Source organism: Phoca vitulina, unplaced genomic scaffold, assembly GCF_004348235.1.
Source record: "Phoca vitulina isolate PV1807 unplaced genomic scaffold, GSC_HSeal_1.0 scaffold1, whole genome shotgun sequence".
In the NCBI taxonomy this organism is placed as follows: Eukaryota; Metazoa; Chordata; class Mammalia; order Carnivora; family Phocidae; genus Phoca; species Phoca vitulina.
The window spans coordinates 92,722,059-92,746,936 of record NW_022589704.1 but is presented as its reverse complement, the minus strand read 5'-3'; the positions used below and the strand labels follow the sequence as shown (position 1 = coordinate 92,746,936).

At 35.8% G+C, this 24,878-nt stretch overlaps 1 protein-coding gene across 2 annotated transcripts in view; it reads left to right on the top strand.

Annotated features, from left to right (window-relative positions):
- The window catches only part of RAB3GAP1 (RAB3 GTPase activating protein catalytic subunit 1), a 113,049-nt gene that overhangs the window by 27,162 nt on the left and 61,009 nt on the right, over positions 1-24,878 (top strand). For both annotated transcript variants that reach the window (XM_032411453.1, XM_032411443.1), the window contains exons 4-5: positions 3,817-3,949; positions 5,976-6,054. In XM_032411453.1, the coding sequence (XP_032267344.1) occupies positions 3,817-3,949; positions 5,976-6,054 (212 nt within the window). The remainder of the gene's footprint in view (positions 1-3,816; positions 3,950-5,975; positions 6,055-24,878) is intronic.

Below are 24,878 nucleotides of genomic sequence, written 5' to 3'. Positions count from 1 at the left end.
GAGCGAGCTGAGTGAGAGAGAACACAAGAGTGGGGGGAGGGCCAAAAGGAGAGGGAGAAGCAGACTCCCTGCTTTCCAGGGAGCCTGATATGGGACTGCATCCCAGGACTGTGGGATCATGACATGAGCTGAAGGCAGATGCTTAACTGACTGAGCCACCCAGGTGCCTGAGAAGAATAGAAATTAACTCTTTATTTATATTTAATTTTTAAAATTTTTTTATTTTTTTAAAGATTTTTATTTATTTATTTGACAGAGAGAGAGATAGTGAGACAGGGAACACAAGCAGGGGGAGTGGGAGAGGATGAAGCAGGCTTCCCGCTGAGCAGGGAGACCGATGCAGGGCTTGATCCCAGGACCCTGGGATCATAACCTGAGCCAAAGGCAGAGGCTTATCCGACTGAGCTACCCAGGCGTCCCAACTCTTTAAGCGTTTGGTAGAATTTGCCTGTGAAACCATCTGGTCTTGGACATTTGTTTGTTGGGAGGGTTTTGATTACGGATTTGATTTCTTTGCTGGTTAATGATCTGTTCAAATTTTCTGTTTCTTCCTGTTTCAGTTTTGATGTTTCTAGGAATTTATCCATTTCTTCTACATTGTCCAATTTGTTGGCATATAGTTTTTCATAATATTCTCTCATAATTGTTTGTATTTCTCTGATGTTTGTTGTTATTTCTCCTCATTTGTGATTTTATTTGAGTCTTCTTTTTTTATTGATTAGTCTGGCTAGAAGTTTATCAATTTTATTGATTTTTTTTTTTTCCCCCAAACAAACCAGCTCCTGGTTTCATTGATCTGTTCCAATGTTTTTTTAGGTTTCTATTTCATTTATTTCTGCTTTAATCTTTATTATTTCCTGCCCTCTGTTGGTTTTAGGTTTTGTTAATTGTTATCTTTACAGAAGCTCCCTTACATATAAGGTTAGGTTGTTTGAGATTTTTCTTGCTTCTTGAGGTAGACCTGTTGCTATAAAGTTCCCTTTTAAAACTTTTGGTATATCCCAAAGGTTTTAAACCGTTATGTTTTCATTTTCTTTTTTTCCCCCATGTATTTTATTATTTCTTCTTTTATTTCCTGGTTGACTCATTCATTGCTTATTAGCATGTTAGTTAACATCCATGTATTTGTGGTCTTTCCAGATTTTTTCTTGTGCTTGACTCCTAGTTTCATAATGTTGTCAGAAAAGATACATGGTGGTCTTTTTGAATTTGTTGAGGCTTGTTTTGTGGCCTAACGTGATTGTTCAGGAGAATGTTGCATGTGCACTTATAAAGAAGGTGTATTCTGCTGTCATATGATGGAATATCCTGAATATATCTGTTAAATCCATTGTGTCATTCAAAGCCATTGTTTCCTTGTTGATTTTCTGTTTAGACAGATGATCTGTCCATTGATGTGAATGGGGTGTTAAAGTCCCCTGCTATTATTATCGATTAGTTCCTTTTTGTTTGTTATTAGCTACTTTATGTATTTGGGTGTTCCTCATTTTCTTAATTTTTAATTATTAGTGCCTTAATAATTTTCTTAATTATTAGTGCCTTTTGTGTCCTGTTGAAGGAGTCTATGCCTATCTCAAGGTTGTAAAGACAGTTCTCCTCCGTTTTCCTCCATATGAATATCTTATTATTCCAGGACTGTTTGTTGAAAAGACCATCCTTTCCCCTTTCCCTACTGAATTGCAGTAGCTCCTCTGTTGTAAAATGGAGTATAAGTGTGAATGTATTTCTGGACTATTATGTCTTAATTGATCTATTTGTCTTTATGCCAGTACTATACTGTCTTAATTACTATAGCAAAATAAATCTTAAAATGAGGTAGTATATTTTTCATCAGAATTATTTTAAGTATTTTAGGTCCTTTGGATTTCATATTAGTTTTAGGATCAGCATGCCAATTTCTACAAAATGCCTGCTGGGATTTTGATTAAGATGGTGTTGAATTTATAGATCTATTTGAGGAGAATGACATCTTAATGCTGTTGTATCTTCCAATCCATGTACATTTAGCTCTTTTTAGGTCTCTAATAATCGCTCATCAATGTTTTGAAGCATTCTTAGGTAGAATTCTTGCTCATCTTTTTTACATGTATTTCTAATTAATTTATTTTTGATGTTGTAAGAGTGGTATATAAAAAAAATCATTTTCCAAGTGTTTGCTGCCTGTATATAAAAATACAGCTGGTTTTTGTATATTGATCTTGAATTCCACAACTTCATAAGCTCATCAGTTAGTTTTAGTAGTTTGTAGGTTGCTTTGGCTATTCTAGGTACATATCAGATCATTGTGAATGCAGACCGTTTTATTTCTTTCCATTCTTTCAGCTAAAAGTAACTCAGAGATTCTGTTTTTTTTGTCTGATCAGAGCCCTCAGAGGTTATTTTTGATGAATCACTAGATTAGTTTTGAACCACAGTTGTCATTTCTGATTCTAATTGTAAATATACACCATACTGAAATTTGGTGTCAAAGGACTGCATCATAATGGAATTGAAGGAAAGCAGATTAGAGTGTTGTTTTCTGTTGAACTAATTATCTTAAAAAGTCTGTCTGGGAGACAGAACCTGTATACCTCCTGTTTATTGAATACAACCAAATCCTCCTTAATGGCTGTTGGTAAGGTTAACAGTAATTCTCAGAATCCAAAATTAGGGTCAGGTAATGTTTCTTTATATCACTTAAACAGAGTATTTCAGCTTTTCTGCATGCTTGACAAATGAGGTTTTCTCTCATTTTCTGGGCTTCTCCCTTGTCCTTAGTTTTAGCCTTAACTGCTTTATAGTGGGCATTCCTCGTAGCACACCAAGCTTTTGTGTATATCATTATAATGTTTATTACAATTTGAGAATTTTGTATGGGCCATATATGTCTTAATTCAATACAGGTTAACCTCACTTTAGAGACACCCAACATATAAAATTATAGGTTTTGATATGTATCATACATGGTGGTTTTTCCCTTGATAAAAAGATTGCTCTTTGATATATTAACATAATAAGATACCCTTAACTTTGCCAGCAACACATATAAAAAATTTGAGTGTTCTACATTAGGTATGGTCATGAAAACACTTTTTATAAAGACGCAGTAACTCACAGACTCATTCCTTACATATTTTCTGTCTAGTTTGAAACTGGACTGTGCTTGCCAAGTTCCTGGGTTGGTATTTCCTGCCTCATAGTGGTGCTATATGCTGTAATGACTATATACCTCCTCTCCAGTGGAAGGAATAGCTATGAGAGATTGGAGGCCCATGGGAAAAATCCTTTTTTTAGGATTATGTTGTATAAGTGAGGGGGCTCTTTGGAACTTTTAATTAAAGTGTTTTCCAGTCAAGGAGTTGCTATTTAAATGAAAATATTTGAATACCAAAGCTTGATAAAGATGGTTGCAGAACATATTAAGCAAATAAGTGCTACAAATATCATGTCACTCAAGTTGATTCTACAAACTGCTTTTTTATTAAGCAATTTCTGATATCCAGTAATGCTCTGTACTATATAGTGATGTTATCAGATTTGAGATTTTTATAAAAGTACATTTTATTGCCATATATTTTTTTCTGAATTATAAAATTTATAAAATGTTATCATTTTCAGCTAAAAGTAACTCAGAGATTCTGCTAATGGTAGAGAAAAAAAATGCTTTTTTTTTTTTGTATGTAAGAGGCATGGGACTTACTGTATATTCTTGATTTTATATATTTATCTCACAAGATTATTCAAAAATTATAATTTTGTATGTCACTTGATAGTTAATATTTTAAGCGAATTTTTTTTTTAAATGAGGATGTTTTTCCATTTTGTTGTTAAATATAGGGTATATTTACTTCTGGAACATGGGAAGAGAAATCAGATGAAATTTCCTTTGCCGACTTCAAGTTCTCAGTCACTCATCATTATCTTGTACAAGACTCCACTGATAAAGAAGGAAAGGATGAAGTATTGGAAGGTAAGTTGTTAGCTACATATTTTGAAACTCTTGAGTGTAAGAGTGATTATAATTTTGAATTATGAATTTAGTTCTCTTAATTAGGTTATGTCCTCTGGAGATGTTTTACATTTGCCAAGTTGTTTCACTACATCTGAAACAGAATATGATCTTTTTAAAGAACAGTCATAGCAATCATTTCAAAATTAATTAGATTAACAAATATTTATTGAGTGCACTTTTAACCCACAGTTAAAAGAAATTTACAGTCCAGTAAGGGGATATGGTCTATAAAGGATGAAAGGGGCCAAAAGGTACAAATTTACAGTTATAAAATAAGTAAGTCATGGGGATGTAATTAATGTACAGCATGGTAACTATAATTAATAGTACTGTATTGTGTATTTGAAAGTTGCTCGGAGAGCAAATTGTAAAAGTTCTTATGACAAGGAAAGTTTTGTTGTTAACTGGTGACAGATATTGACTACACTTACGGTGATCATTTTGTAGTGTATACAGTTAATGAGTTGTTATGTTGTATACCTGACAGTAATATAGTGTTAAATGTCAATTATATTTCAATTGAAAAAATAAATTAAAAAAAGTTTTTCTCATCAAAACAGATTATCATTTGTAAGTGTAGGCCTGAAATACTTGTACCTTTTCTTGTATAGGAATAAAATTATATTACCTTTTGTATTCTATGCATTCTTTTTAGAAACAATAAAGTAGTTAGCATCTGTATTCAGATTCATAAACTAGGACAGATAACATTGACCATCTATACACATATAGTGACAATTAAACTAGGACAGATAACATTGACCATCTATACACATATATAGTGACAGTTATGCACTAAATAAAATAATTACACCAGAATATGAATGTATGTACTTTAGGAGTAAGGGGATGAGGGAAGTATGTGCAACTGGTGGGAAGTCTGATAATAGCCCAGAGATTTCCAGGTCCTACATTCTTCTGACTAATGAAGGAACTGTTAAAGGTAGAGAAATCTTAAAAAAAAAAAAAAGGTAGAGAAATCTTGAGTGCTGTTATTTGAGGAAAGATCATCTATCAAGGAGAAGCTCTTATAATGATGAGGCTTAGAATCAGTGTTTCTGAGATGAACTCATATAGGAGACTGTGATATGAGAGAAGATGAATGGATTTAAGTTAGTTAAGTCATTATTATTGCATATGTATATGTATTGTGCAGTTTCATTTTGGTTGTGATTAAGGCTGTACCTCATGATAGAAGTTACAAGTAAATCATCAACTCATTTAATTTGGAGATACACATTTAAAACTATACTATCAGAGGTCAGAAGATTTGAGCACTGATCTTTTATTTTGTTGGGGTTGTTCATTGCTTCAGTTAAAGCATCAAGTCTTTAGTGTTCTATTCTTTTTGAAAATGAACAAAATATAAATTTGCTAAGGATTGATGGCTATACAGCAAAAGGAAATATTTTTATGAACAAATATTCTTTATACTTTGAATTTATTATGCATTTATGAATAAATAAGGATCATTTATATCAGTATCTTACTATAAATGGCAATACAAGTGCTTAAAGATGCATGGGTAATAAGTGGGAAGCTGGTTAGTGGTTTTATAAGAACACTTAAGATGGCCAGAGGCCAGCAAAGACTAACCATAGGAGGTGATAAGATGTTGACAAGATTCTAAGTAGAATTTTGAAGAAAAGTAGGGACAGGGCAGACCAAGAAGAACAGATAAAACATGACTTTCTAGGAAGGATGAGAAAACGTTTGAGTCATGACTTAGAAGAAAGGAAATACTACACATGTAAGAATAATACTTTTGTTTTTAGAGGCTGGCTTTTTTAAAATAAAGGACAATGGGAGAGAGACATCTGTCATCCCAAATCTTAGAGCTAGTCCTAGATACAAATCCTTAAGCAATTGCAAAACTACACGGACTAGCACAACATGTTACATAATGTGATTTTTTTCAGACATGTTATAAAATTTTGCCTTAAAATGAACATACTAATTTTTTCACTATTAAATGTTCTTGTAGATGTTATTCCACAATCTATGCAAGATTTGTTGTGTATGAATAATGACTTTCCTCCAAGAGCACATTGCCTGGTAAGATGGTAGGTATACGTTTTACTCAGGTAACTTTTAGTGTGTGTGTTGGGGAGACTCCAACATCTCCCCCAGGTTCAGTGCTTTGCTAGGAAGATGCACAAAATTCAGCATATGGTTGCACTTACTACGATTTATTACAGCGACAGTCTGCAAACAAAATCAACACAGGGAAAAGGTGCCTGAGGCAAAGTTTGGAGGAACTCGTGTTTGAGTGCTTTGCTAATGGAGTCACAAAGAACATACTTAATTTCCTTAGCAACAAGTTGTGATAACATGTATGAAATGTTTTCTACCAGGGAAGCTTGTTTAGAGGCTCAGCTCTCAGGGTTTATATTTGGGGGCTGGCACTGCCTCTGACTGGTACATAACAAAATTTCAGACTCCCAGAAGGAGAGCAGGTTTTTAGCATAAACCACATTGTTTGTACAAACAGTTTAAGCACAGTAACTTTTTTTTTTTTAAGATTTTATTTATTTATTTGACAGAGACACAGCGAGAGAGGGAACACAAGCAGGGGGAGTGGGAGAGGGAGAAGCAGGCTTCCCGCGGAGCAGGGAGCCCAATGCGGGGCTTGATCGTAGGACCCTGGGATCATGACCTGAGCCGAAGGCAGATGCTTAACGACTGAGCCACCCAGGCGCCCAAGCATAGTAACTCTTATTGGAGGGTTTTTTTGAGAACTCTCTCCAAATCCAAACTCCTAGAAGCCTGCTGAAGGTCAGCCTTACATGCAGGCCATTCTAAGGATAGTAGTCACAGGCCTGCTGTTAACTCTTTCTGCACAATATATTTCATAATCTAGGGTAGAGCCTAACTATAATTCTGATGACTAGCATAGAACATTTACATATCATAGAAAACTTAGTATTTATTGTTGGAAATTGACTTGAGATAAAATGTTGATCTCAGTTACATGATAACATCATGACTCACTTATATCTAAATTATAAATGTGATAAATTAATATAAGAGGTACATCACACTTAAAAGGTCTTTATCTTATTTTGGTAGGGGTGGTGTTGAAGCATACCACCACCAAAATGTCTCAAGTGTGAGTCTATGGTCAAGAAAGGAGACCTAGTTAAAATAAATTTTTTTACTGGTTTTACATTAGTGTGTTGGTGTGAGTTGGTCTCTTGAGTTTTTTTTTTTTAGATTTATTGAGAGAGAACGTGTGTGCAAGTGGGGGAGGGGCAGAGGGGGAGAGAGAGAGAGAGAATCCTCAAGCAGACTCCATGCTAAGCAAGGAGCCCGATGCCCCTGAGATCATGACCTGAGCTGAAATCAAGAGTCGGTTGCTTAACCAACCGAGCCACCCAGGCACCCCTTGATTTTTTATTAAAGAATTTCTAAGAAAGGAAAAAATGATACCTTTGCTTCTTTTTTCTTCATTCTAGTGTGATTGCTATAACAAGTAGACTGTAGCACACTAAAACTAATTGCAAATGCAAATAAACTGGGTATGCCTGTCATTTTAGTGTGATCTTTTAAAAACTGTGAACTTAAACAACTTAAACAAATATAAGAGAATTGAGTACATTGCCATTTAATTTAATTAATCCAGAATCTCTTCTGATCTTTTAAAATGTGAATATATACATTTAAAATGACAGAATACATCAGAAAGCAGCACGATATCATAGAGCATGAGTTTGCATGTATTCATTCATTCAACATTAATTGAATATCTGCTGTTTGGCCAGACACTGAATTAGACACACTTATGTTTAATTTCTAGCTCAAATACTTATTGTCAACTTTGGGCAAATTACTTAATTTCTCTGAGTTGGTTTCTACGTTGATAAAGACAGAATAATAAATAATATCCACCTTTAAGAGTAATTGTGAGGGTTTAGTAAGATAATGGTACATAGTATGTTTGTCAAACTCTGAATGCTGTTATATAATTTCTGTTCAGCTTTTTTTTTTTTAAATCTTCTAGATAGACATGAATGTTGGGAACATAGGGAACACTATGTAACCCACTACAGTCTGACATCTAGTCTCCCCCAGTTCATGTCCATTCCACAGACAAAACATATTTGTTCTGTTCAGCTTTTTAATATTTATTTCCTAAAACTGGGTTTGACACATTGTCCATAGTTTAAAAATATTTGTTGAATAAATAAGCAAAACCTTTCTATGTATTAATGAAGTACTTGTTAGTGATATATTTCTTTATATTAATGAAAATCACTTGTTAGTAGTTTTTTTAACTTTTACATTTACTTAAAAAATTTTTTATTTTAAAAATTAGCATGTAGTAAAATTGATTTTCTTTTAATGAATAGTTCACTGAACTTCAACACATATATATAGGTTTTTTAAAACTCCTACCATAATCAGGATATACAACAATTGTGTAACCTCCCAAAAAACTTCTTGTCCATTATTATTTCTGGCAATTACTGATATATTTTTAGTTTTGATAGCTTTGTCCTTTTAAGAATGTCATAGAGATAGAATCATATAGTAACTGTTTGAGACTAGCTTCTTTCAATGTAATGCTTTCAAGATCTTTTAAGTAATTCTGTATCAGTAGCTTGTTCCTTTTTATTGCTGAGTAGTATTCTTTTGTGAGGGTATATCACAGTTTGTTTATTCATTCACTTGTTGAAGGATATTAAGGTTGTTTCTAGGTTGGTCATTTATGAATAGAGCTTTTATAAATATATGTGAACAGATTTTTGTGTGAAAGTACATTTTTAGTTCACTCGGCTAAATACCTAGGTTGAGATTGCTAGTCATATGGTGAGTGTTTATTTTTAACTTTATAAAAAATGGCCAAAATATATTATTGTGACTGCATCAGAATATAAAGCTTCCGCACAATGAAGGAAACAGTCAACAAAACTAAAAGGCAGCCTACTGATTGGGAAAAGATATTTGCAAGTGACCTATCCCATAAAGGGTTAGTATCCAAAATATATAAAGAACTGATACAACTCAACACCCAAAAAACAACCCAATTAAAAAATGGGCAAGCCTGAACAGACATTTCTTCAAAAAAGACATCCAGATGGCCAAACAGACATGTGAAAAGATGCTCAACATTGCTCATCATCAAGGAAATGCAAATCAAAATTACAGTGAGATACCAGCTCACACCTGTCAGAATGGCTGAAGTAAAAAACACAAGAAACAGTAAGTGTTGGTGAGGATGTGGAGAAAAAGGATCCCTTTTGCACTGTTGGTGGGAATGCAAACTGGTGCAGCCATTGGGAAGAATAGTATGGAGGCTCCTCAAAAAGTTAAAAGTAGAACTACCCTATGATCCAGTAATCGCAGTCCTGGTATTTACCCCAAAAATATGAAAACACTTACTCAAAGGGATACATGGATCCCTATGTTTATAGCAGCATTATTTACAATAGCCAAGATGGGGAAGCAGCCCAAGTGTGTCCAATGATAGATGAATGGATAAAAAAGATATGGTGTGTGTGTGCATGCGCATGCACACAGACAGAAATATTATTCAGCCATAAAAAAATGAAATCTTGCCATTTGCAACATCATGGATGGAGCTAGAGGTTATAGTGCTAAGTGAAATAAGTCAGAAAGACAAATACCACATGACTTCACTCATGTAGAATTTAAGAAACAAACAAGCAAAAGGAAAAAAAAAGACAAACTAAGAAACAAACTTAATTATAGAGAACAAACTGATGATTATCAGAGGGGAGGTGTGTGGGGGGATTGGATGAAATAGGTGATGGGGATTCAGGAGTGCATTTGTCATGAGCCCTGGGTGTTGTATGGAATTGTTGAGTCACTGTATTGTACACCTAAAACTAGTGTAACATTGTATGTTAACTATACTGGAATTAAAAACTTAATTAAAAAAATGGCCAAACTGATTTCTTTTTTTAAGATTTTTTATTCATTTAATTGAGAGAGAGAGAGAGAATAAGAGAGAGAGAGAGAGAGCATGAGAGGGGGGAGGGTCAGAGGGAGAAGCAGACTCCTCGCTGAGCAGGGAGCCCGATGTGGGACTCGATCCTGGGACTCCACGATCATGACCTGAGCTGAAGGCAGATGCTTAACCGACTGAGCCACCCAGGCGCCCCCCAAACTGATTTCTTGAGTGACTGAACCATTTTACATTTCACCAACAATGTATGAGAGTTCCGGTTGCTGTTTGTACTCATCAGCACTTGGTGCTAGTATTTTTTATTTTAGCCATTGTAATAGGTGTGTTGTCCTGTCAGTTTATTAATTTTTTACTTTATGGGTCATGTTTTGGTGCCATGTCTAAGAACTCTTTGCACCGGGTCCCAGAGCTTTCTCATATGTTTTAAAAATAAACTTAAAAAAATTTTTGGTTTATTTTACATTTATAGAAAGTTGCAAAGATAGTCCAGTATGTTCTAGTATATTATCCTCACCCAGCTCTCCCTACTGTTAGCAGCTTATATTACCATGATATATGTGTCAAAACTGTGAAACCAACATTGGTCCCTTGTTATTAGCTTAACTTTTAACTAGTTTTTCCATTAAAGTCTATTTTCTGTTTTAGGATCCAAGCATTTAGTCATCATGTCTTTTTGGTTTGTTTAGTCTCTGGTCTTTGAAAGTTTCTCAGTCTTTCCTTATTTTTCATCGCCTTAACAGTTTTGAGGAGGTCGAATCAGGTATTTTGTAGAATGTCGTTCAATTTGGGTTTGTCTCTGTTTTGCTTTTGGTAACAGTTGAGTTGTGGGATTTTGGAAGGAATACCATTGAGGTGAATTAATTGCCTTTTTCATCACATATCAGAAGGTCATGTTATCAACATGACTTAATCACTAGTTAACTTTGATCATATGGCCAATTCTGTGTTTTATTCTAAAAGTTTTACATTTTGTATGTAGATCTGTTATCTATTTCAAGTTAATTTTTTTGTATAAGGTAAGAGTTTTGGGTCAGGGTTCTTTTTTGCAAATGAATGTTCAGTTGTTCCAGTATCATTTGTTGAAAAGAGCTTCCTTTCTCCATTGACTGACTTTTATGCTTTTGTCAAAAATCACTTGGCCATATTTGTGTGGGTATATTCCTAGATGCTCTTGGTTCCTGTAGTTTTAGAAGTCTTTAATTTAGGTGGTGTGATTCCGCCAACTCTGTTTCTCCTTTTCACAGTTGTGTTGACTTTTCTAGCTCCTTTGCTTTTCCATTTACATTTTAGAATTGTTTTATTTATATCTACAAAAAGTCCTGCTGGAATTTTCATTGTAATTGCCTTAAATCTCTAGATAGTTTAGGGAGAATTGCTATCTTTGCTATGCAGAATCTTTCATTTTATGAACATGGTCTCACCAGGTTACATCTTCTTTGATTTCTTTTATCAGTGTCTTACTGTTTTCAGCATATAAATCCTGTATATGTTTTGTCAGATTTTTTTTCTCCCAAGTTTTTATTTAAATTCCAGTCGGTTAATATATAGTGTAATACTAGTTTCATGAGTAGAACTTAGTGATTCATCACTTAGATACAGCACCCAGTGCTCATCACAAGTGCCGTCCTTAATACCCATCACCCTTTTAACCTATACCCTTGCCCACCTCCCCTCCAGCAACCCTCAATGGTTGAGTCTGTTCTCTGGTTTTCCTCTCTCTTTTTCCCCTCTCCCCCATGTTCATCTTTTTCTTGTATTAAATTCCATATGTGAGTGAAATCATATGGTATTTGCCTTTCTCTGACTGACTTTGCTTAGCATAATACACTCTAGCTCCATCTAAGTCGTTGCAAATGTCAAGATCCATTCCTTTTTATGGCTAATATTCCATCGTGTGTGTGTGTGTGTGTGTGTGTGTGTGTGTGTGTGTGTGTATCACCCCACAACTTTTTAAAAAAATATTTTATTTACTTATTTGACAGAGAGAGAGAGAGGCAGGCAGAGGGAGAGGGAGAAGCAGGCTCCCTGCTGAGCAAGAACTTGATCCCAGGACCCTGGGAACTTGACCTGAGCTGAAGGCAGATGCTTAACCAACTGAGCCACCCAGGCGCCCCTATACTACAACTTCTTTTTTTAAAAAAATTTTTTTTTTTTTTTAATTTATTTATTTGACAGAGAGAGACAGCAATAGAGGGAACACAAACAGGGGGAGTGGGAGAGGGAGAAGCAGGCTCCCCGCCGAGCAGGAGCCCGACGTGGGGCTCGATCCCAGGACCCCGGGATCATGACCCGAGCCGAAGGCAGACGCTTAACGACTGAGCCACCCAGGCTCCCCTACAACTTCTTTATCCATTCATCAATCAGTGGACATTTGGGCTCTGTCCATAATTTGGCTATTGTTATTGATAATGCTGCTATAAACACCTGGATGCATGTGTCCCTTCGAATTGGGTAAATACCTAGTAGTGCAGTTGCTGGACTGTAGTGTAGTTTTTAACTTTTTGAGGAACCTCTGTACTGTTTTCCAGAGTGACTGTATCAGTTTGCATTCCTGCCAACAGTGTTAAGTGGGTTCTTCTTTCTCCACATCCTTGCCAACATCTGTTATTTTGTGTGCTGTTAATTTTAGCCATTTGGACAGGTGTGAGGTGATATCTCATTGTAGTTTTGATTTGTATTTCTCTGATGATGAGTGATGTTGAGCATCTTTTCATGTGTCTGTTAGACATTTGTATGTCCTCTTTGGAAAAATGTCTATTCATGTCCTCTGCCCTTTCCTTTCTTTTTTTTTTAATGTAGGAATTGGGATATCAGTTTTTTTTTTTTTTAAGATTTTGTTTATTTGAGAGAGAGACAGCGAGAGAGAGAGCACAAGCAGGGGGAGCAGCAGAGGGATAAGCAGGCTCCCCGATGAGCAGGGAACCCAGATACGGGGCTCGACTCCAGGACCCTGGGATCATGACTTGAGCCTAAGGCAGACACTTAACCGACTGAGCCACCCAGGCACCCCTCCTCTGCCCTATCTTAAGAAGAAGATTATTTGTTTTTTGGGTGTTGAGTTTGATAAGTTCTTTATAGATTTTGGATACTAACCCTTTATCACATAGGTCATTTGCAAATATCTTCTCCCATTCTGAAGGTTGCTTTTTAGTTTTGTTGATTGTTTCCTTCACTGTGCAGAATCTTTCACTTGATGAAGTCCCTTTTTGCTTTTGTTTCATTTTTGCTTTTGTTTCCCGTCCCTCAGGAATCATAGTTTCCAGATCTCACTTTATTTATGATTACTATGAAGCTGGGATAATTTTGGACATAGCCTTGTCTGGATACATGCCAGAGACCACCTCCCCTGGGCTGGGTATACCTTATCAATCTCAGAGTTATATAATTCACATTATCACTGCTAGGCTAAAATACATGGTATTTGCAGACATAAGCAGACTTTTCTTTTACAATTCTTAGTTTCTTGAATCTATCAGAGCATGGTCAATTTTGCACACATCTCTGTGAGTCACATTAGCAGGCTTTTAGCAGCTAAAAGGCTTATCCTGTAAAATCCCAATCCCCAGTTCCTAGCTATTAGGGCCTATAATCCAGAGTTGATAATCTCCTGGGTTTCTTCAGAGTCACCTTGTGTGCTTACTTTTGCCTTTCAGTTCCCTCTTTGTTTCTGTCACCCTTTTTATCAATCCTTTTTTTTCTTTGAAGTTCAGCTATGTATTTTAAAACATTGTCATATTTTATAAAGTGTTTTGGTTTATTTTTGGGGGAGTCTGTGTCATGCCAGTCTGCCACTTTGCTTTCATTTTTTTAAATTTGATCTTTCTTAAAGATTAGAAGGCCAGCAATCAAACTTTTGACAATTAACCATATTAAAGGTATATGTGTTTTCTTTTTTCCAGCAAACATTTTTTTTAAACATTTACTGTGAGTGAGATACTGAGATACCAAGAATAAAATATGATCCCTGGCTCAGTAAACTTTGGGATTAGTAGGGGGCTACATAAGGGAACAGTGGCAGCACTATTGATAAATGCTCTCATGGAAGACAGCACAGGGCTTGATGCAAACTCACAGGAGGTGTCTCTTTTTAATAGAGATCAAGCCAGGAAATTGTTTTCAGAGGAGGCATTACCTCACTTCAATCCTGAGAGACAAGTGAGAATAAGCCAGGTGAAGCTAGGTAAAAAGATATTCAAGGCAGAACAAGAGCATTAGTAGCGATGTTAATGCTTAAGTTAAGAATTTTAAACATGCAAGTAGTTTGATAAGCATGGAGTATAGCAGCAGAGGGTTGAGAATGACAGAAGATGAGAGGGTATCTGTGTATTTTGGGCCTAATGTGAACTGGTCATCTTAAGAAGATTTCATAATGTTCTTTTTTTTTTTAATAATTTTTTTTAAAGATTTTATTTATTTGACAGAGAGAGCGAGCACAAACAGGAGAAGTGGGAGAGGGAGAGGCAGCCAATGTGAGGCTTGATCCATGACCCTGGGATCATGACCTGAGCTGAAGGCAGACACTTAAATGACTGAGCCACCCAGGTGCTCCCATAATGTTCTTATACTTGTTTTTTAAATAGAATTTTAAAATTATAATTGTTACAAACTTAAATTTTACATTTTTCAAAGTTATAAATTACTTGTCATGCTTCTTAGCACCTGAAGAATAACATACACAAAAGTGTTCATCTATAAATATTTACTTTTTTAAAAGTTAAATACTAAAACAATGACATTGAAAATTTGATAACTATTATGCAAAATACTCATTTATACCATACATATACAATTAGCATAGGTTGACCCTGTCGGAATGAGATAAAATTAATGTATGATTAACTTATATTTTTGGGGCACCTAGGTGGCTTAGTTGGTTAAGTGGTTGCCTTTGGCTCAGGTCATGATCCTGGGGTCCTGGGATAAAGCCTCCCATTGGGCTTCCCTGCTCAGCAGGGAGTCTGCTCCTACTTCTCCCTCTGATCCTCCCCCCGGCTCGTGCTCTTGATTGCTCTTTCTTTCTCTCTCAAATGAATATATAAAAAAATCTTTCAAAAAAACAAAACTTATATTTTCAAACCAAACTTTAGGAAATAGAATTTTGGCATTTATGGCAATGTTCAGTTTTGATAGTTCTTTTATCTACATCTATTTTGAAATCTTGTAGTTTCACTTTTTATATTAATCACCTGCCAGATAAGCTCTAAGCCTGTTTAACTTTTTTAAGGGTATTTTATAAAACTGGTCGTTGAAAGATATGTGGGCATGATCAGTTTTTATGGTCTAGGCAAGATAATTGATGTTAATGATGTGATTTGTTGGATACTTCTCTCTACCTCCTTATATACCTATCCTTTATCTTCTAATGGCAGATTCCTGCAACCATAAGTAGAGATTTATTCCCTTGATTGTTACTCCTTATAAAATAAGTAGCCCTGGAAATGATATAGACATTAACCTAGGAGACATTTATTTTTTTATTTTTATTTTTTTTAATTTTTATTGTTATGTTAATCCCCATACATTACATCATTAGTTTTAGATATAGTGTTCCATGATTCATTGTTTGTGCATAACACCCAGTGCTCCATGCAGAACGTGCCCTCCTCAATACCCATCACCAGGCTAACCCATCCTCCCACCTCCCTCCCCTCTAGAACCCTCAGTTTGTTTTTCAGAGTCCATCGTCTCTCATGGTTCTTCTAACGTAGGAGACATTTATGCCCAAATGTAAATTTGTGAGATCTTTACTGAGCAGAGGTTTTATTTTTATTTATTTATTTATTTTATTATGTTATGTTATCACCATATAGTACATCATTAGTTTTTCATGTAGTGTTCCATGATTCATTGTTTGCATATAACACTCATTGGTCCATGCAATATGTGCCCTCCTGAATACCCATCACTGTGCTAACCCATCCCTCCCCCCACTAAAACCCTCAGTTTGTTTCTCGGAGTCCATAGTCTGTCATAGTTTGTCTCCCCTTCCGATCTCCCCCCCCTTCATTTTTCCCTTCTTTCTCCTAATGCCCTCCATGCTATTCCTTATGTTCCACAAATTAGTGAAACCATATGGCAATTGACTTTCTCGAGCAGAGGTTTTGATAAGAATGAATGGTAGGCAGGATAATGAACCTCTCTACAACCCAAACCTGTCCACATCCTAAAACCTGTGAATTTAGGTTACATGGCCCCAAGGGATTAAGGGAGCAGATGGAATTAGGGCTGCTAATTAACTGACTTTAAGATTGGGAGATTTATCCTGGATTATCTGGGTGGGTCCAGTGTAATCACAAGAGTTCTTTTTTTGTTTTTTTGTTTTAGAGAGAGACTGTGTATGCTGGAGCTTGGGCGGGGTCATAGCGGCAGAGGGAGAGAGAGAATCTTAAGCAGGCTCCACCCCCAGTGTGGAGCCCAACACGGGGCTTGCACGACTCTGAGCTCAAGACCTGAGCCAAAATCAAGAATCTGACTCAAGAGTTGGATGCTCAATTGACTGAGCCAGCCAGGCGCTCCGTAAGAATTTTTTAAAGTGGAGAAAAGGCAGAAGAGAGTCAGTGTCTGAGTGGTGTAATATGAGAACTTGGCCTGCTATTGTTGGATTTGAAGAAGGTAGCCAGGAACTAAGGAATGAGGGGAGCCTCTAGAAACTGGGAAAGGGAAGGAATGAATTCCCGCTTGTGAAACTTCCAAAAGGAGCACAACCTTGCTGACAAGTTGATTTTAGCATGGTAAGACTTTTGTTAGACTTCTGACCTATAGCACTGTAAGATAATAAATTTGTTTTAAGCTACCAATTTTGTGGTAATTTGTTACAGCAGCAGTATGAAAACAACACAAAAAATAAGGGCATAAATGCTATATGCCTGGGAGGGAGGCTCTACAGAGATTGGAAAAATACACTGAAAGTACAGCTGGGTTTAACTCATGATTTTTGTCTCTTTGGTTTTGCCTTTGTTCAGCCTAGTCTCTGGACCTTCAGCTCAACCACACTTTAAGGGAATAGCAGGAACAACATAAAGAAATGGCCCACAATCCTGTAAATTGTGTAGTTGAATAATTATGATGGCTTTTGAAATATATATTTTTGTGATTTTAATGCATTTTTTAGATAGCTGTAGAAAGAGATATGTGCAAAAGGACCTGATAGTTTTGAGAGAATAGTATTTTAGAATAGCTCTAAGGACGTGTAAGATGTTCTTACTCTTTCAAAAGCAGAAATGTTCAGAAGACTTCTAGTGATGGTGACATAACACAGTTGGCAGTTCCTCCTCTGCAAAAAAAAAAAAAAAAAAAGGTATGAAACTGGAAAAAATTGCAAAACAACAATTTTAGGGTACTGGAAATTACCCAAAAGCAGACAACAAATTAAGAAGCATTTATTTTATTTATTTATTTATTTTTCTAAAGATTTTATTTATTTATCTGACAGTGAGAGAGGGAATACAAGCAGGGGGAGTGGGAGAGGGAGAAGCAGGCTTCCCGCTGAGCAGGGAGCCCAGCCCGATGCAGGGCTCGATCCCAGGACCCTGGGATCATGACCTGAGCCGAAGGCAGAGGCTTAACGACTGAGCCACCAGGTGCCCCACGAAACATTGATTTTTGAAAAATTACTGGTGTTTCATTTAAGATAGATGGATTCTCTGGCCATTTTGCCTGTAACTGTTACTACTGCCCCTCCCCTCCCCAATCTATGTTGGTGAGAACTGTGGCTTTCCAGTCTAGGCTGGTCATGAAAACCACCAGTTCTGTTGGCAGATGAGCAGACTTGATACGAGTAGAGGGCAAAAACCTGTAGCTCTGCCATCTAAGAGTAGTAGACTTGATTGAGAATGGATAAGGAAAAGTTGTATCTGAACTAGGCCAAGATTGTAGTTCTAGTTCAAGGCAATTGGTGGGTTAGTCAGAAATTTAATAGGGACATACTATATGTATGAGAGCCGTAGAAGAGTTGTATACACTTTTTACGCATCCCTGTATCATAGGGAAACTACATGTGCGCAGGGAAGATGTAAGAGAGCCCAAACTTCAGAACTGGTTGCAACTTTAAATGCACCCGCACCCCCTCCCAGCAGATCAGTCAGCAGGTCTCATGGGTTCAGGTGTTTGAGCATATTCTTTACCCCAATTACTGGCTTATCACAAAGCTGTATTGACAGTGGGTAGCCCCTAGGAAGCCAGCTAAGAAGAATAAAATGGTTGAATAAAGACTTCAGTAGTTGAATGTCTTGGGAAAGACAGATTGTACAGTTTAAATCTTGACAAGTTACTAAATATAAGCAAAGAACCCTCAGAAAAGTTAAACTTGGTTTTTATTATCTAAATGTAGTTTTCTTTTGTTTTTATTAACATATAATGTATTATTTGTTTCAGGGGTACAGGTCTGTGATTCATCAGTCTTACACAATTCACAGCACTCACCATAGCACATACCCTCCCCAATGTCCATACCCTCCCCAATGTCCATCACCCAGCCACCCCATCCCTCCCAACCCCCCTCCACTCCAGCAACCCTCAGTTTGTTTCCTGAAATTAAGAGTCACTTATGGTTTGTCTCCCTCTCTGGTTTTGTCTTGTTTCATTTTTCCCTCCCTTCTCCTATGATCCTCTGTCTTATTTCTCAAATTCCTCATATCAGTGAGATCATATGATACTTGTCTTTCTCTGATTGACTTGTTTCACTTAGCATAATACCCTTTAGTTCCATCCACCTTATTGCAAATGGTAAGATTTCATTTTTTTGATGGCTGCATAATATTCCATTGTATATATATACACCACATCTTCTTTATCTATTCATCTGTCGATGGACATCTAGGCTTTTTCCATTATTTGGCTATTGTGGACATTGCTGCTATAAACATTGGAGTGCATGTGCCCCTTTGGATTACTACATTTGTATCTTTAGGATAAATACCCAGTAGTGCAATTGCTGGGTCGTAGGGTAGCTCTATTTTCAACTTTTTGAGGAACCTCCATACCGTTTTCCAGAGTGGTGCACCAGCTTGCATTCCCACCAACAGTGTAGGAGGGTTCCCCTTTCTCCACATTCTCGCCAACATCTGTCGTTTCCTGACTTGTTCATTTTAGCCATTCTGACTGGTGTGAGGTGGTGTCTCATTGAGATTTTGATTTTGATTTCCTTGATGCCGAGTGATGTTGAGCACTTTTTCATGTGTCTGTTGGCCATTTGGATGTCTTTGCAGAAATGTCTGTTCATGTCTTCTGCCCATTTCTTGATTGGATTATTTGTTCCTTGGGTGTTGAGTTTAATAAGTTCTTTATAGATTTTGGATACTAGCCCTTTATCTGATACGTCATTTGCAAATATCTTCTCCATTCTGTTGGTTGTCTTTTGGTTTTGTTGACTGTTTCCTTTGCTGTGCAAAAGCTTTTTATCTTGATGAAGTCCCAATAGTTCATTTTTGCCCTTGCTTCCCTTGCCTTCGGCATGTTTCTAGGAAGAAGTTGCTTTGGCTGAGGTTGAGGAGGTTGCAGCCTGTGTTCTCCTCGAGGATTTTGATGGATTCCTGTCTCACATTTAGGTCTTTCATCCATTTTGAGTCTGTTTTATGTGTGGTGTAAGGAAATGGTCCAGTTTCATTCTTCTGCCTGTGGCTGTCCAATTTTCCCAACACCATTTGTTGAAGAGACTGTCTTTTTTCCACTGGATATTCTTTTCTGCTTTGTCGAAGATTAGTTGGCCATAGAGTTGAGAGTCCATTTCTGAGTTCTCCATTCTGTTCCATTGATCTGTGTGTCTGTTTTTGTGCCAGTACCATACTGTCTTGATGATTACAGCTTTGTAATAGAGCTTGAAGTCCGGGATTGTGATGCCACCAGCTTTGCTTTTCTTTTTCAACATTCCTCTGGCTATTTGGGGTCTTTTCTGTTTCCATATAAATTTTAGGATTATTTGTTCAATTTTTGTGAAAAAAGTGGATGGTATTTTGATAGGGATTGCATTGACTGTGTAGATTGCTCTAGATAGCATAGACATTTTCACAATATTTGTTCTTCCAATCCATGAGCATGGAATGTTTTTCCATTTCTTTGTGTCTTCCTCAATTTGTTTCATGAGTATTCTATAGTTTTCTGAGTACAGATCCTTTGCCTCTTCAGTTAGATTTATTCCTAGGTATCTTACGTTTTTTGGTGCAATTGTAAATGGGATCACTCCTTAATTTCTCTTTCATCTGTCTCGTTGTTGGTGTATAGAAATGCATCTGATTTCTGTGCATTGATTTTGTATCCTGCCACAGTTATAAGTATGTTAAAAAAAATTGAAGTATATTCAGAGAATTAAAAATATGCTACCAATGCGTCAAATAGGCAGTCTCAAGAAACAGAAATTATAATGAAGAACCAGATGGAAATGTTAGAGTTTAAAAGTATAACTGAAATAAACTTTGACCAGATGAGCTCAAAAGCAGATCTGAAATGTCAGAAGAAAGAGTTGATGGATTTGAAAGATTAATAGAAATTATCCAATCCGAAGAAAGAAAGAAAAAAGAATAGAGAAAAATGAACAGCACTTAGTAGATCTGTGGTTCAGTGTGAGGTGTTACAAAGCATACATGTAATAATGGGTGTCCCAGATGAAGAGAAGGAAAGGGCAGGGGGAGGAAATACTCAAAGAAATAATGGCTGAAAACTTCTTAGATTCAATGAAAAAATATTTATGGACCCAGGACTCTGAACCAAATCTAGACACATTATCATCAATTTGCTGAAACCCAAAGCAAAGAGAATTTTGAAAGCAGCAAGAGAAAAATGATTTGTCATGTACAAAAGAACAATACTATTTGCTGACAAAAACATTGGAGGCCAGAGGGCAGTGCAATGAGATATTGAGTATTGAAAGAAAAAAAAACTGCCAGCCTAGAATTCTGTATCCAGCACAACTATCTTTCAAAAAAATAAAGATGAAATAACACCATTACATAAACAAAGAGAATTCATTGCCGGGAGACCTACCTTATATAGGCAGTATTAAAAGAAAGAGATGATAATTGGATCCATAGGAGGAATGAAGAGCATTGGAAATACTCTAGTACATACAAAAGGGATATTCTCTTAATTAAAAAAGCCCCTAATATTGCTTAAGCAATAATTATAACGCTGTACTGTTGGGTTTATAACGTAGGTAAATATAATGTATATGACAGTGTTGTACAAAGGAATAGGGGAGGAAATGGAGCTATACTGTGTAAAATTGCTAGATTTTATCAGAATTAATCCGAATAGATTTATAAATTAAAGGTACAGTTTGCAGTATCCAGAGGTGTCTGGGAGGATGAAATTGAAAAAAGAAATTGCTTATTGAACACTTCCATTTTCTCAGGTATATTGTACATGCTAGATATAAATATGTCCAAGAAAGTTTTTTATTTATCATTACTGTTTTTGGTGATCCAATATTTTATGCATATATTCTTTACACTATTCAAAGAGGCTCTGAATATATTCTTTCCTTCTTTCTGGAGGGGGGAGGGGCAGAGGGAGAGGGAGAGAGAATCTTAAGCAGGCTCCACACCCAGCACAGAGCCTCACATGAGTCTCAGTCTCACAACCCTGAGATCATGACCTGAGCCAAAAGTAAGAGTTGGACGCTTAACTGATCGAGCCACCCAGGTGCCCCTGAATATATTTCTTTCTAAATTAAGAAAGAAACTCTACATGTAGGAGATGTAAAATGGTAGCATTCAAAGTTGGTGTGTGTTTTTATGATTTTCCTATGCAAGATAAACAACAGGTACAAATATTGGTTATTTGTTGTTGCTTTCAGTCTTTATTGGAGCAAGAAAGAAAAATGTATCTTAGAACAAAATAGATAAAAATGAGTGATTGTCCTACCTTTCTCAGTTGGAGAATGTGATGCTAAGGCACATTTATATTTAAATTTAGTATTTAGCCTGTACATAATGTAATCTAACAGATTATCTAACATAAAACAGTTCTATTATTAAAAATTGCCATAGTGGGATTTTTATTTGTGTTGATATGGTTGAACACCTAATAAATTTAAATTACTAGACTAGATATTGTAGGATACGTAAAGATTTATTAATGAAACTTACCATACCATTCTACTCCCCCTTCACTTTTCCTTTTCTTTCCTCCCCATCCCTTCCTTTCTACACACATATAAAAAGGGGGTTTAAACATCTCATACTTACTAATTTTGGACAACCAAGCAGGAAATCATGGGAAATATGGGATATGTCCATCTGGATATTTTAAGATTATGTTGGTTATATGTTTATGTATTTTCGTGCTTTTGATTTGTGACTTTTTTTCATAAATTAGATTTTACTATGTGTCTTCTGATATACATTTGTCTTAGCATTTCATGATTGCCTTTATGTCAGTAAACTTTTCTTTTAAAACCTTATTTTTTTTTTAATGACAAGTATCATGTAGTATGAGAGGGTTCTGTAATTATTTACCCATTTTTTTTTTCCATTGAAGGATATTTAGGTTGTTTTTAGTTTTCACAATGAAACTGTTTACAATGAACATCATTATGCATAAAGGCATACCTCATTTTTGTGCTTTGCTTTATTGTATTTTGCAGATACTCATCTTTTACAAATTGAAGGTTTGTAGCACCCTATGTTGAGCAAGTGTATATCTGCAAGTCGGTTTTTCTAGTAGCATTTATTCACTTCTGGTCTCTGTCATATTTTTATAATTCCTGCAGTATTTCAAACTTTTTCATTATTTTTCTATTTATTGTTGTAATCTGTGATTGCTGAAATCTCAGAAGATTGTTAGCATTTATTAGTAATAAAGTATTTTTTATTTAAGGTATTTACATTTTTTTTGACAAGATGCTGTTGGCACATTTAATAGACTACAGTGTAGTATAAAAATAACTTTTATGTGCATTGGGAAACCAAAAAAATCATTTATACGTGCTTGATTTTGATATTTGCTTTATTGTGGTGATCTGGAACTGAACCCGCAATATCTTCAAGATAATGCATTTGTATGAATGTTTTTGTAAAATAGATAAAAAGAAATATAATTAGTACAAAGTTTGTGAATTTTAAATATTGATATATCCTGCCTTTTTGTTCTCCAAAAATGTTTTAAAAGTTTATACCACCACCTGTGGCATGTCCCAAACTCTTGCCAATACTGGATCTTACCAGTATTTTATATTTTTTGCCAATTTAATTGGTAAATAGTGATTATCTTCCCTTAATTTTATTTTCCTAATCACTAATAAGGTTGGACATCTTTGAATAAAATGCTTAGCTGTTGATATTTCTTATTCTTTAAAATATGTATCAGTTTTGCTCATATATTTGTTTAAATTTTTTTTGTTGTGGTGAAAGATAACAAAATTTACTATTTTAACCATTTTTTAAGTGTACACTGGTGTTGAGTACATTCATATTTTTGTGCAACCATCACCAGTATTCAGAACTTTTTCATCATCCCATATTGAAACTCTATACCCATTAAATGATAACTCCTCAATCCTTCATCCGCCAGGCCCTGTAACCACCATTCTATGTTCTGTCTCTGTAAGTTTGACTACTCTTTGTACCTCATATAAATGTAATCATATGGTATTCATCCTTTTGTTACTGGCTTATTTCACTTAGCATTAAGTCTTCAAGGTTCATCTGTGTTGTAGTATGTATCAGAATTTCTTTTCCTTTTAATGCTGAATAATATTGCACTGTGTGCATATATCACATTTGTGTATCCATTCATCTATTGATAGGCATTTGGGTTGTTCTACCTTTTGGCTGTGTGGATAAGGTGCTGTGAGCACGCATGTTCAAGTATCTTTGTGTCCCTGCTTTTAATTTTTCTGGGTATATACCCAGATCTGAAACTGCTGGTCATTCTGTGTTTCAGTTTTTGATGAATCACGGTACTGTTTTTCCATAGTGGCTGTACTATTTTAAATTCACACCATTCATGCTCAGTGGTTCTCACTTCCCCATATCCTTGCCAACGTTTGTTGTGTGTTTTATTTTGCTTGTTACAGTAGCCATCGTAGTGGGTGTGAAGTCATATTTCATTGTGGGTTTGATTTACGTTTCCTAATTAGTGATGTTGACCACATCTTTTCATGTGCTTACTTTCCTATTGTATATGTTTTTTGGACTAATGTCTATTCAGGTTCTTTGTTCACTTTTTAATCAGGTTGCTTGTTTTTTGTTGTTGATTTTTCTCATTTTTTAAGGCCTCCACTTAATGTTTGCTTAGTTGAAGGCATCGTCTCAGGCCTCAAATAGGTCTAATACAGATAGTAAATCAGTGATATATATTGATCCTTCAAAGATAATAATAGTACCTGGAAAAATACAGTAGAATTCAGAGAAGATAGCATATTTTTAACAGGAGTGGTGGGGTAGTATTTGAGGTAAATCTTCAAAGAATGTATCAGTCAGATACTGATAGAATGAGGGAAAACATTCCAGTTAGAGGAAATAAAGACATAGAGAACACAATTTTATTGCTTATATACAGAAAGCAGTTCGGTTTGGCTTATTTGTTGTTATTGGGAGTATACACTGGCACAGTTTGTGTGTGTGTGGAGAGGGAGAAGATAGTTTGGCAGCAGCTATAACAGATACAGATGTTCTTTTATCCGGCAACTTAACAGGATTTTATCCTATAGATAGATCATGACCTGAGCCGAAGGCAGTCGCTTAACCAACTGAGCTACCTAGGCGCCCCAGAATAACCAAGAACTGTTGACTGTGGTTTCACTCTAGTGTGGGTGATGGCATGGGGAAAAATGTTCACTTGTTTTGTTTTCTTTCTTCCAAGGACATTAAAAAAGAGAAAAGCGTATTTTTTAAAACCTTTAGAGCTTAAAATTCATAGCTCTGGATTCTTTCCAGTATTTAATGCCATTTCTGTATAACTAATTTTTGATTTCAGGGGTAGGAGGATAGAGGCAAAGTGAGAAGATGAACTAAATTTTTGTCA